The 11,150-nt window shown below is 48.3% G+C and overlaps 5 protein-coding genes across 5 annotated transcripts; 2 read left to right on the top strand and 3 right to left on the bottom strand.

Moving 5' to 3' along the window:
* Nucleotides 1-300: 300 nt before the first annotated feature.
* N7484_005937 (uncharacterized protein) lies at nt 301-1,748 on the top strand (the record flags this gene model as incomplete). Its single annotated transcript, XM_057116356.1, has 3 exons — nt 301-399; nt 458-532; nt 582-1,748. Coding segments are annotated over 3 exons (1,341 nt in total), but the record flags the coding sequence as incomplete, so codon positions are not given.
* A 603-nt stretch (nt 1,749-2,351) lies between these two features.
* On the bottom strand, nt 2,352-4,608 carry N7484_005936 (uncharacterized protein; the record flags this gene model as incomplete). Its single annotated transcript, XM_057116355.1, has 5 exons — nt 2,352-2,697; nt 2,754-2,845; nt 2,894-3,505; nt 3,556-4,454; nt 4,566-4,608. 5 exons carry the CDS (start codon nt 4,606-4,608, stop codon nt 2,352-2,354), a joined length of 1,992 nt encoding a protein of 663 aa, XP_056972238.1.
* Nucleotides 4,609-5,721: 1,113 nt separating this feature from the next.
* N7484_005935 (uncharacterized protein) lies at nt 5,722-6,270 on the bottom strand (the record flags this gene model as incomplete). The annotated part of the gene is made up of 2 exons (XM_057116354.1): nt 5,722-5,912; nt 5,964-6,270. The coding sequence occupies 2 exons, from the start codon at nt 6,268-6,270 to the stop codon at nt 5,722-5,724; spliced, it is 498 nt and encodes a 165-aa protein (XP_056972237.1).
* Nucleotides 6,271-7,548: 1,278 nt separating this feature from the next.
* N7484_005934 (uncharacterized protein) lies at nt 7,549-8,120 on the top strand (the record flags this gene model as incomplete). The annotated part of the gene is made up of 2 exons (XM_057116353.1): nt 7,549-7,876; nt 7,933-8,120. The coding sequence occupies 2 exons, from the start codon at nt 7,549-7,551 to the stop codon at nt 8,118-8,120; spliced, it is 516 nt and encodes a 171-aa protein (XP_056972236.1).
* Nucleotides 8,121-8,890: 770 nt separating this feature from the next.
* On the bottom strand, nt 8,891-10,057 carry N7484_005933 (wax synthase family protein; the record flags this gene model as incomplete). The annotated part of the gene is made up of 1 exon (XM_057116352.1): nt 8,891-10,057. The coding sequence occupies one exon, from the start codon at nt 10,055-10,057 to the stop codon at nt 8,891-8,893; it is 1,167 nt and encodes a 388-aa protein (XP_056972235.1).
* Nucleotides 10,058-11,150: the final 1,093 nt, after the last annotated feature.

Here is an 11,150-nt window from a genome sequence, read left to right as displayed (position 1 = left end):
TGTTATTGAATATGCTAAAGTTTGAGTTCCTTTGGTTGATCTCGGTCTTTGCTCGGGCTTTAGTGGTAACGGCGTGTAGGCAACAAGCACGTTGCCGCTTTACCATTTAGCCGACCATTTAGCAATTTTAGCGCCAATTTAGCAGTTCCGGCGTTAGGGCTAATGGAGATCCGCTGTATAGTACTGGCGGGTGTTTTCCATCATTCGGTCATTGATGGGTCTCTGGCTTTCATTAAATAAGACGTAATCCTCGCTCGCGATTCTCGTCTCCGCGTATCCTCTTGACAGAGCCATTTAGCCCTTTGGTGTGAAAACATTCTGACTTCAGACATGGCGAACAACACTGGAGGTCAAGCCTTGGACCTGACCGTCCTCGGTCTTAACAGTGGGACATCAATGGTGAGTGCTCTTACCTGCTAATTATAGTAAAGGAAGATGAAACTCACGGTGAATGAAGGATGGTATCGATTGTGCCCTCTGCCGCTTCCGTCAGGATACTCCGGAATCGCCAATGCACTTTGAGCTGTTGAAGGTGAGTACTTCTTATCATTCTCACCGGACACGACTAATAATGACTGCAGTATGGAGAGATTCCGCTGGAGCCCGTGATAAAGAAGCGGGTGATGAACATGATCTTGCACAACCAGACCTCGCCGTCTGAGTTGTCCGAAGTAAACGTCATCCTGGGCGAGACGTTCGCGTCGGCAGTGCACCAGTTCTGCAAGGACTACAGCGTCGATATTAACTCGATTGACGTGCTCGGCTCCCACGGCCAGACGATCTGGCTACTCTCCATGCCCGAGCCAGGCGAGACCCGAAGCGCACTAACGATGGCTGAGGGCTCCTTCCTAGCCTCACGCACCGGTATCACCTCAGTGACAGACTTCCGCGTGAGCGACCAAGCTGCTGGTCGCCAGGGCGCTCCACTCATTGCCTTTTTCGACGCGCTAGTGCTACACCACCCGACCAAGTTACGTGCGTGCCAGAACATCGGCGGTATCGCCAACGTGTGCTTTATCCCACCGGATAGCCACGGCGGCGTTGACGAGTGCTACGACTTCGATACCGGTCCAGGCAATGTCTTCATCGATGCCGTGGTAAGACATTACACTAACGGTGAGCGTGAGTATGACCGAGATGGCGAGATGGGTGCCCGCGGTACAGTCGACCAGGAGCTCGTCGACGACTTCCTACGCCACCCATACTTTGCCCTAGACCCGCCTAAGACTACCGGCCGCGAGGTTTTCCGTGACACGATCGCGCACGAATTTATCACTAAGGCGGAGGCCAAGGGTCTTAGCCCCGACGATGTGGTCGCCTCGATCACCCGTGTTACGGCCCAGGCTATTGTGGACCACTACCGTCGTTATGCACCAAAAGACCTGGAGATCGCCGAGATCTTTATGTGCGGTGGCGGTGCATACAATCCTAATATTACGGCTTTTCTCCAGAAGGAATACCCCAACACTCGTATCATGATGCTAGATGAAGCCGGTATTCCCGGTGGGGCTAAGGAGGCCATCACCTTTGCCTGGCAGGGTATGGAGGCCGTGGTGGGCCGCTCTATTCCTGTTCCCACACGTGTGGAGACTCGTCAGGAATATGTTCTTGGAAAGGTGTCCCCGGGAAAGAATTACCGCAAGGTCATGCGGCAAGGTGTTCTCTTTGGTGCTGGTCGCGATCATCTTTCCCCAGTCAAGGAGCTGATCAACTATGTCGATGGCAAGGTTTATAACAACAAGTGGTAAACAAAGATCTCTTAGGGGGATGACCTATAATTGCTGCTGCATTTATTTGCGTGGTTTTGATTAGATGTACTATAGTTGGGGTTTCCATGTTTACGTATAACGTTAATGAGGACATGCAGCCGGCGAATGCTTATCCAAGCAGATCTCCGTCATATTACAGGATATTTTTCTGAATGACAATTCTGGACATTTTGATCAGTCCATATTCAAAATTCTATCTGCCCTAGCCAATCTGATCCAGTCCTTTGCATTATCAGCCCGTCCAGATATTTCCAAGTAATCGGGAGTCTCGCATTCAGCGCGGCGTATACTCCTTTCGATCAATTTCCATCACCACTCAGAGTGGCGGCCCGGCGGTAGCAATTTGCCAAGAACCAGAGTGCAGTGAGCGACATCGACTCTATAGTCGAAATATGGCAGCCCTGCCAGTTTGTTGCCCTCGTCGAAGAGGCCAAAATCTGAGCCCAGAGCATCCCGTGGTTTGCCTGTCTTATAACGTATTGCAATAAGAAGTGCATAGTAAATAGGCAAATTCTGCCGCATTCACGTCGAGCCTAGTCGTTGTATACATCATTTAAAGACATTCGTCCTCAAGAAACGAAGTTATTCAAATGAAAGAGGCAGAAGTCCGTCGGCATTGTGAGAATCCAGCGGCCATGGCCAATCCGAGAGAAGTTCTGGTGGCAGCTGAAATTGAGACATCTGGTCGAAACCAGCACCAGGCGAAGCTCCGACAGTGGAGGTCCCCTGTGCATACGCCGGCGTGGCAGCAAGCTCGGGATTCGCGTCGATCACATGCGTCGCGTTAGTTGGTGAATTTATATTGACGAGAAGTGAGGTACGCATATAGCCATCTATTCGATCAACCTGGGATCGCAATCGTTCACCGGCACCGGAGGCACGATGTAGGCCCACTTCGAGACGCTGTAAGAGATCTGCCATTTCAAGCCTGTAGACAAATACGTCAGCCGTACCTCTAGTGACTGCCAGTGGGTGATAACGTACAGTAATGTGCGAGCTCGTGTGTAGGATTCTTCAGACAAGCTCCCTTCCATGACAGAGCCAAGAATGTAGCCAATTCTGCCGAGGTGATGGAGCTAGGATTTATCAGTAATATTCCAGAAGAGCCTGGATACTACACATACCAAAGGGGAGCTGATAGCTTTCAAGTACTCAATGGGTACATTCGAAAAAACGCTCAGTAGTTCGCCTGCTACATCGCATTTTCGCTCCACCCCAATTTCCTCGGTAGACAAGAGCACCATCCGAAGAAGTTGTAGCGTCGCCTGAATGTTGGCTGATTGGAAACCGAATAAATCCTTAGAGATATCTCCTGTAGTGGGCGGCGTTTCTCGAAATTGTGATGGAAGAGCTGAGTACATAGTAAGGACTTGCTCCATGACCGCCGGCTCTGACATAGAAGTAGGATTGAACAGTGACCAAACTTGCGTCGTCCCGTTATTCGAAGAGATGCGGCGTTTATTTCCATCGACTATATGCTCAAGAATACGGTAAAGGTCCGTGGTGAAGTTCCAACCCCGCAGCCAGGGCGTAGGCTGGCGGGAGACGACAGTCACGTTGCCTGTTGGAAGCGAATGTGATCCCTCGGGTATAGACGGTACGCCATAGCCGTGGTGTGTGATAAATTCGTCGTCTACTTCGCTAGGATAGCGCACTAAGCAGTGGGCTTCACGATATCGAATAACGCCTCCCCATATAATGGTCGAATAGATATCAAACGTATAAATAGACCAAAACTGTTGCTAAAGTCAGTAAGACGATAACAGACAAAGGGTGTATTCCGTACAAGTCGCCGCCGTTCCTCTGTCTCAATTGGACTCAAATCATTTGGCCAGAGCTTTTCGTCATGAAGGCCATCCATCGAACTCAAGGTATGGTATAAGCCGATATACTTCTGCATATCTTTAATCTGGTAGTTTTGAATGCTGACAATAGCAAGTATGGCACATGCCCGCATATAATGAATGCCTTTAGCTGCGACAAGATCTCGAGGAATCGAGTCCCTAGCAGCTATAAAGAAAGTCTCGGAGGGTGGTTCTATAAGCTCGTCTCGATCCCACCGATTAGCGTACAACGCACCGTCACGTGCACGACCAGCGACCAAAGAACAAACAGCCATCGTGGAGGCAAAGAGCCCTTGGTTGCAAAGGTACTTCTTGCTGTTCACCTGCTCTATGAATGACGGCTTGTGAAACAAGGGGAATCTGGTGATGATGTGCTCAGTCAACGCAGTCAGCGAAGGGGACAGGGACTTATCATACATTGGATAGACGATCTCGAAATAAGCCTGTGCTAGATTCCTGATTTGCCGTTCGCAGGCAATAGCAAATGCTTTCCAAGAGTTGTGCAGCGCCCTGTCATCGTTATCCCCTTCGGCTGTTGACCAGCCATGGTTAAAGGTAGACCAGGGATCACCGCAGATCGATGTGCGGGACGGACTACGAGAAGTCAAGGAGCCAGAGGCTCTTCCGCCACCTGCAGTCTCTGTTGTAGGAATAGCATGATTGACTGATGATCTCACAAATTGAGGATCGCGAACACTCGGCCGAGTACCAGCCTTGACGCCCCGGCGTTTTGCGGGACGATCAAAAGTGCACGGCACATCGAAGTCAACACAATTTTGACAGCGTCCTAGAGAATCCCCGATCTGGCTGCATTTGATGCTGCGTCTGTGGCAAAAGTCGCCTGCATTAGATTGCGCGCTTAGTAAATGCAGGCCTCATGTCCGGGGTTTAGGCCGCCAAGCTAACGAGTGGAGAACTCCAGGACAAACAAAATGAACATTGGGGAACCTACAGGCCATAGAGACGCGCTGAAGCTTTCGCGGTTTTTCCGACATTCAGCCATTAGATAACTTCTGGTTGCGTAGAGCGTGGTGTTCAAGGCAAAGCGTAGAAGGTTTGGCGAGTTGCACGGAGCTTGACGTAAGCAAAGCAGGGAAAAGGCGGTACCGTTCAGCGATCGAGTGCCATCCAAGACTGAACCTAATTACCTCGGCGATGAATGTCAAAGAGAAGCCGTAATTCCGGGACGTTGGGGAACCACACCGAGACCTGATTCAGCGGGGTGTACTTGGCGTGATTCATAAGCGAATCGCATGAACTGTTAATCATCTGACTCACTCGGTTAAACCGGACTACTTGCTTCAGATCCCTGGGTCCAGTACAAATATTTAATGTTGCACCTGCTATTTCTTACCTACCTTCGTATGGATGGATAGCATTTGCCGTTTTGCATGCGACCGTACATCCTTGGGCGGTCAAAAGTACAAACTACACCTTTCAAAATTTCTGTCTTTGGAAGTTTTCATGCACTACTTACAGTGAATTAGGAATAAGCATACTGTACTATTAGTAGAGAAATTCAGCTTATGATGTTTCATGGTTAGGTACTTAATGTCCAAATGACGATATGATATTTGGTTGCGAGATATATATTGCCATACTAACCGACATCGAAATTTCGAAACTCTTTTAGACTCAATCATCATTTTCACTACAAACATATCTATTTCGATCCTTAACATTGTATATAGGATAAAACGCTTTGTTCGACATGATAATATCATAGTTTAGACCAATACTACTTTATGACTGTTCATAAAAAGTGTAGGAATGATGGGAATTAGACTTTAGATGTAGCCTTGGAGGTAGATTGGCCATTGCGGGGACCCCTTATTGGTCTCTAAGCTTTTGAAAGTACCCAGGGCACTAAGATATTATCTGATGATCGGAAATATTTTGAAAGCAGCGAGTACGTCCAAACGGAAAGGAAACCCTGTCCAGTGCCGGGTGATATTAGGTATACATGAAGATTGAAAAGGCATCGACCAATGATAACAAATACATTGCAGTCTTTCTAGCTATAATTTGACCGACATATATGAAAATAAGGACAAAAGAGTAGGAATCTGGCTGATTACATGATGATGGAGCGTTGTCATGTTCAACGTCTAAGAGGTAGAAGTGTAGCCATGCTCCTTGAGCGCATTGTATACCTGGTGCCATTCGTCGTCGGTCAAATCGCTGTACTGGATAGCGGCGGATCCCATGGGGGTGGGGACAGGACCGCCATCCTGGGTAGGGTCACCAGTAAGCACAGTAGCGAGGTCCATGCAAGCGGCGGGAAGGCCATCCAGGCGCACTGTAACGGTCAGTAATGTATCATCCGGTGCCTGCATAATCTGTGACTCACAGTTGGTGGTTCCCGAGAACTTGACATGAGCACCATCGAGCTCACCCTTGCACAGGTCCCAGGAATGCTGTGAGACTCCGGCAGGCAGATCAATGGGGGAACGGCGAGTGCTCGATGAGATTCCATGAGCGACACTAGCAGAAGCCGCACCGCCGAGGACAGCGCCACCAAGTGAGCCATCGGCGGCTGCAACGGCTCCTGCGGTCTCGACGGCGGCTTCGGTAAGGAGGAGGAACGGTGCTGGGGCGTACTGCACCATGGAAAGCATGGCGGTAGCGGAGACAGCAGCTAATCCGAGAAGTTGCATTGTGGCGTGTATGTGGTGAAAGTTGTTTTGAGAGCGAGAATAGAAGCTTTGGAGAGAGGAGTATTGAAATTTTGGATTCAGACGTTTTGTTGATGGGTTTGAGTTGAATGGAGGGAGAGAGGTTGATTTAAATGTGGTTGCCGACTCGGCAGAGTTGAAGTTGGTTGATTCCCGACTCGATCAAGAGGATCCTGGCTTTGGGGGCAGATTCTCGCGCCAGATTGCGACATATTCACTCAGTGAATCATTGGGATCGCCTCGTGACCTCTCACAAATGTCCCTTGGGGCTGTTTCATGGTCTGTGAAGTCATTGTGCCATCGCCCCCATCCCAAGGATTTGGACAGTGGGCCCGATCGAATGGGCCAGGGACCAGTTGCGCCACCAGTGGAGCTTAAATTGACTCCAAGATAGAAACGCTCCACACAAAAGGGTCTCAACATACCCTGTTCTGGCCCCATGTTAATTCATTGGTGGATTGAAGAAAGGATTTGATCATCAGGTACACACCCTGCATTAGGATGTTCCACTACGTACAGTAGGAATCATTGAATTGCTGAACAGATTGCTAATTTCTGTACGATGTCGAAGTAGAAAATTGCGGACAGTTATTTCTGAGAATTAAATTGCTTTTAAAGCCAGTATTAAAATTTCAGTTGAGCTTCCTTTGTTACGTGAACCACCCGACTCTTTGGAGTCGCAGACATCATGACACGCTCCAGACACTATTGATCGACAGTATGGATACCGAGAAGAATAATTTACTCCATCATTTGGCCCTTTTGGTTATTTTTGGAAGCTCTTTCCAAGTTCCTGCTCGATGCTATAGATTCAAGTTGTGTATGTCATAGATGAAAATCAAAATGCCTCATTTGGGGGCAGATTGGATTCTCCATTGCGAATCCTACGTCTCGAGGTCATATAGTACGACGGTGGGATGCATAAAGGATTCGCCCCAGATGATCCAGTGGCGTCGCATTGCTATGGGGTATAGTGGATATGACCCCTGAACGGTACCATTGTCGAGACAAGGAGGTTGAAGCATTGTGGGAAGGGTTCGTCAATCAATACTCCATGGGACTGGGGCTGGAAACACGATGGAGATGAGAACTTTGGGATTTTGCTAAGTTTAGAAAATACAGTATCTTCTTCAAGGATAAATAGAGGTCTTTCCCACCAGATCTAGTTCTCTTTTCCATCATCAGCTACTCAATTGTTCTGACTTCCATCCAAAAAAAACTTCCTTTCCGTTCACACTATTTCAACTACTTTCTATCATAATGCACCTCTCCAAGACCCTCTTCATCAGTGGTGGCCTCTTGGCCTTCTCCTCAGTCTGCCAGGCAGGAATTGAAGAGATCCTCATCGGTATCCTTGGCGGTGTTGTAGCTGGTGGAGTCTCCGGTGGCGTTGGCGCTGCGGAGAGCAGCAAGCGTGGTATCCAACAGGCCCATGCTCGCGACTTCCTTGCTCCATACTTGAACAACAGAGACGTGAAGAAGATCCGCAGCTTGCCAGCCGGAGTCTCCCAAGAATCGTTGGATCTGTGCACCAAGCAGATCAACGAGCAGAGTCAGCCCGTTCACGTCTACAGCGAGAGTGCCACTTGTAAGACTTTCTTTCCTTACTTAGATGTAGCAAATTGCTAACTCATTTTTACCTAGCCGCCCGGGCCGATAACGTGCCTGCTGCTTGCATGGACCTGGCTACTGTCATCCTCAACAACCCTACCCAGGATGGTGGCCCTGTTCCCACCCCGATGGGCAGCGCCAGTCTTGAATACACCGGTCTCAGTTCCCAGGACAAGACTGACCTGCAGAATGCTCTCTCCAAGACTGGCTCCCGCACCTAAGGATGAAGGCATCATCCGATCGAAGTTCTTTGGACTTCCTATTACCTGAGATTTGTTGTGTGCGTTCGGATATGATCTGAGATCAGTCGTGTACATTCAGTGGTCACCTTTAGTTACAATAAGATTGCATTCGAGTTTTTATCTGCTTCTTTTATCCTAAAAGGATCTCATTTTAGCCTTCATATGGAATTAAATCTGTTGATAAGGGACCAAGCGGTGGAATTCGAGAAATAAAGAGATCAAGACTTGATATCTAGCGTCAAAGCACACACAAGGATAGAACATGTTAAGGTTACGCACTCAAGGCTTACAAAAGCTTTGTCGTAAGGTTGCAAGGACTACAAGGCTGTGTGGGGGTCAGGGCTCCCAAAGGATGACCCACAATCCTGGGGGCGGTCTCCACTTACTCAGGAGAGGCCCCACCAGTAATTAACTGAACTACATCAAGTGCCCGATCCTTCTATGTCATCATCCAAAAGATCATCATATTTAGAAGGTAACCCTCTCCTACATGTATGTCGTCATTGTCATATTTTAGCTGATATACTTGGTCTGTAGGGTCAAATGCTGCAAAGCCTCGGCTTCTCCCTGCACCGAGCTACCGACCCACATAAGAGCTCTTAAAGTCTTTTAAGAATAAGGTATCCGATGTTTGATCTCAGGGATTTCTTTCTGTTATTTTTAGTAAGGGGACGCGTAGATCACAGTAAAGTATATTTCGGTTCGACTTTGGAAGATGCTGATAGATACAGGGTGGGCAATGGATCGCCTTATAGTCTATTAGCTGCACAATATATCTTGCCATAATGCCATTTGGGCACACTCCAAAACATGAAACCAAATACCCAGAGAAAGCCAATTGCTTTGTACACACCCCATTTCTCAGCCACACGACTCCACTCAATCAACATCTTATTTCTCTCAATATATGCTGTCCAACAACTAATGGCCACCATCTCCACCATGGCCGCAATAGCATTCATAAAAAACCACAGAGTATCCCTCCAAGCTTCACAACGGCCCATTTGCCAACTAATCAGTGAGTGCACTACTCCAGATAACAGGAAGACTAAGCTCAGCACTGTAATCTTTTCCCCAGTGCCACCCCGCGGCAAGTGAAACACTCTCCGAGACACCCATAGTCCATAGTTCTTGTATGGCCTGTACACGAGACGATGCCAGAACCGGGACCAGAAATACCGTATTGTATACGCCTCGGCGGGATTGCCGAATAGCAGCGGCCACTCCCAAGGCTCATCCCAGCGGAGGACGCAAGAAAATAGGATGGCAACAACTGTGTGAAACAGATGTAAAGCTGCATTGTTGGACCAGATCCAATGTACAGCGAGGACGCAGCGCAAAAGAGTCTCCCGGACTGTGATTTCTGATCCCATAATGACCCGTCGAATATATGACTGCTTGGTCACCGAGAAGTCAGTGACCGTCAACGGTTCAAATGCACCGGGTAACAAAGGTGCCATCATGTACCGAGCGACCAGGAATAAAACAAGTAGCCCGAATAGACGGCGGGTGAGGAATTCCGTTCGAGATGGTCTGGTTGGCATCATTCGAGCACCAGGGACCGCGCGATGGGTATGCAGTAGTTGTGGATTACTCCAAATTTTGTAAGCTGCATGGAGATCCCATGGCTTTGGATGCGTTGTGGGATGCAAAACCCATCGCTCAATGTAGAGGACTGAGATGATGTTTGTGACATGAATTGTTGTTGCGTGGCCCCAAACAATGCCCAGTCCAAGCCCAGGGAGTGCAAGGTTGATGTCGTTGATGGTGTGAAATGCAAGCGCCGCTGGGACAAGGATTGGGAGAAGAAAATGAATCCGATATGGCTGGGAGACATTCAAGGCCACGCAAGAGATGAATGATGACAGCAATAGGGCAGCGACAGACACTACAGCACGGAGGAGCGACATAGCCATCTCATTCACATTCACGGAAATACGAGGGCTCTGTCTTTGGTATGTCTTCTGTATGCCTTCATATCATTTTATTTGCTTGTTACGTGTATTCTATTTTAAGTGACGACTCAGTTCCTTGTCTATATCCCCAATCTTGAGCCTTTGGCCCCATTCCCTCGAAACGCTAGCATTAGGGGACATCTAGCAAGTCGGAAGGATTTGACCACACCGAAGTTGATGTGGGCCGTGTTGGGGGCGTTTTATAGTTGCAAACTCAATTTAACATGCTGACCCTGAGATCGGCGCGCCGCATTTAGTGTCACATAAGGGCTCCACCGGGGGCCAATCACCCTTCTGCGTCATTGCTTTTCCGATCTTTTTCCCCCTTTGAAGCAAAACAATGTGACGTCATACGAACTAGTCCGTGGGGGAAATTGTTTCAATGAAGTAGAAACAAGAGCCATGAGGCTGTAACCAAAAAGATGTCTTTTTTTCCCCGTTTCACTTGGTAATTATCGACTCTTCTAAAAAAAGAGAACCGGGACCTCGAACTTTGTCTGCACATTTGCTGCTTTACATCAAGATATACCAACGATTTACGCCAAATGCAAAGGATTTTCATCATCATCCGAAGCACAACATGAGGACCCGTTCATTCCTGAAATCTACTCTCATACTCTTTCTATTTCTGTCTGTGCCGTTGGTGATATGGAAAACCCTTTGTTGGGCCACTGCCAGTCCCTACCCTATCGTGGTAGTCATCTCCGAATCTATGGCACCGGCATTTCACCGAGGGGATATCCTCTTTCTCTCCAATCACCAACATAAAATCTCCGTCGGTGATATACCGGTGGTATGGTTTCCTGGGAATCCTCTACCTATGGTGCACCGTGCCATCCAGGTTTTAATGAACAACGATAGGTATTTATTCCAATGAATTCTTTCCCACACCGTGCACCATGTTAACCTCAGAAGTCAATATATTCTTACAAAGGGAGACAATAATCCTACTCATGACAGGTCATTATATCCGCTCGGTCAGGAATATGTGGCTCGGGAGGAAATTGTTGGATTGGTAAGATGGTATCTACCTTGCGTGGGGTGGGCAACAATA

The sequence above is a fragment of the Penicillium longicatenatum genome (assembly GCF_028827895.1).
Source record: "Penicillium longicatenatum strain IBT 33135 chromosome Unknown contig_3_segment0_segment0, whole genome shotgun sequence".
NCBI classification, from domain to species: Eukaryota; Fungi; Ascomycota; class Eurotiomycetes; order Eurotiales; family Aspergillaceae; genus Penicillium; species Penicillium longicatenatum.
The sequence above is the reverse complement of the archived record's forward strand: the minus strand, read 5'-3'. Positions and strand labels throughout refer to the sequence as shown.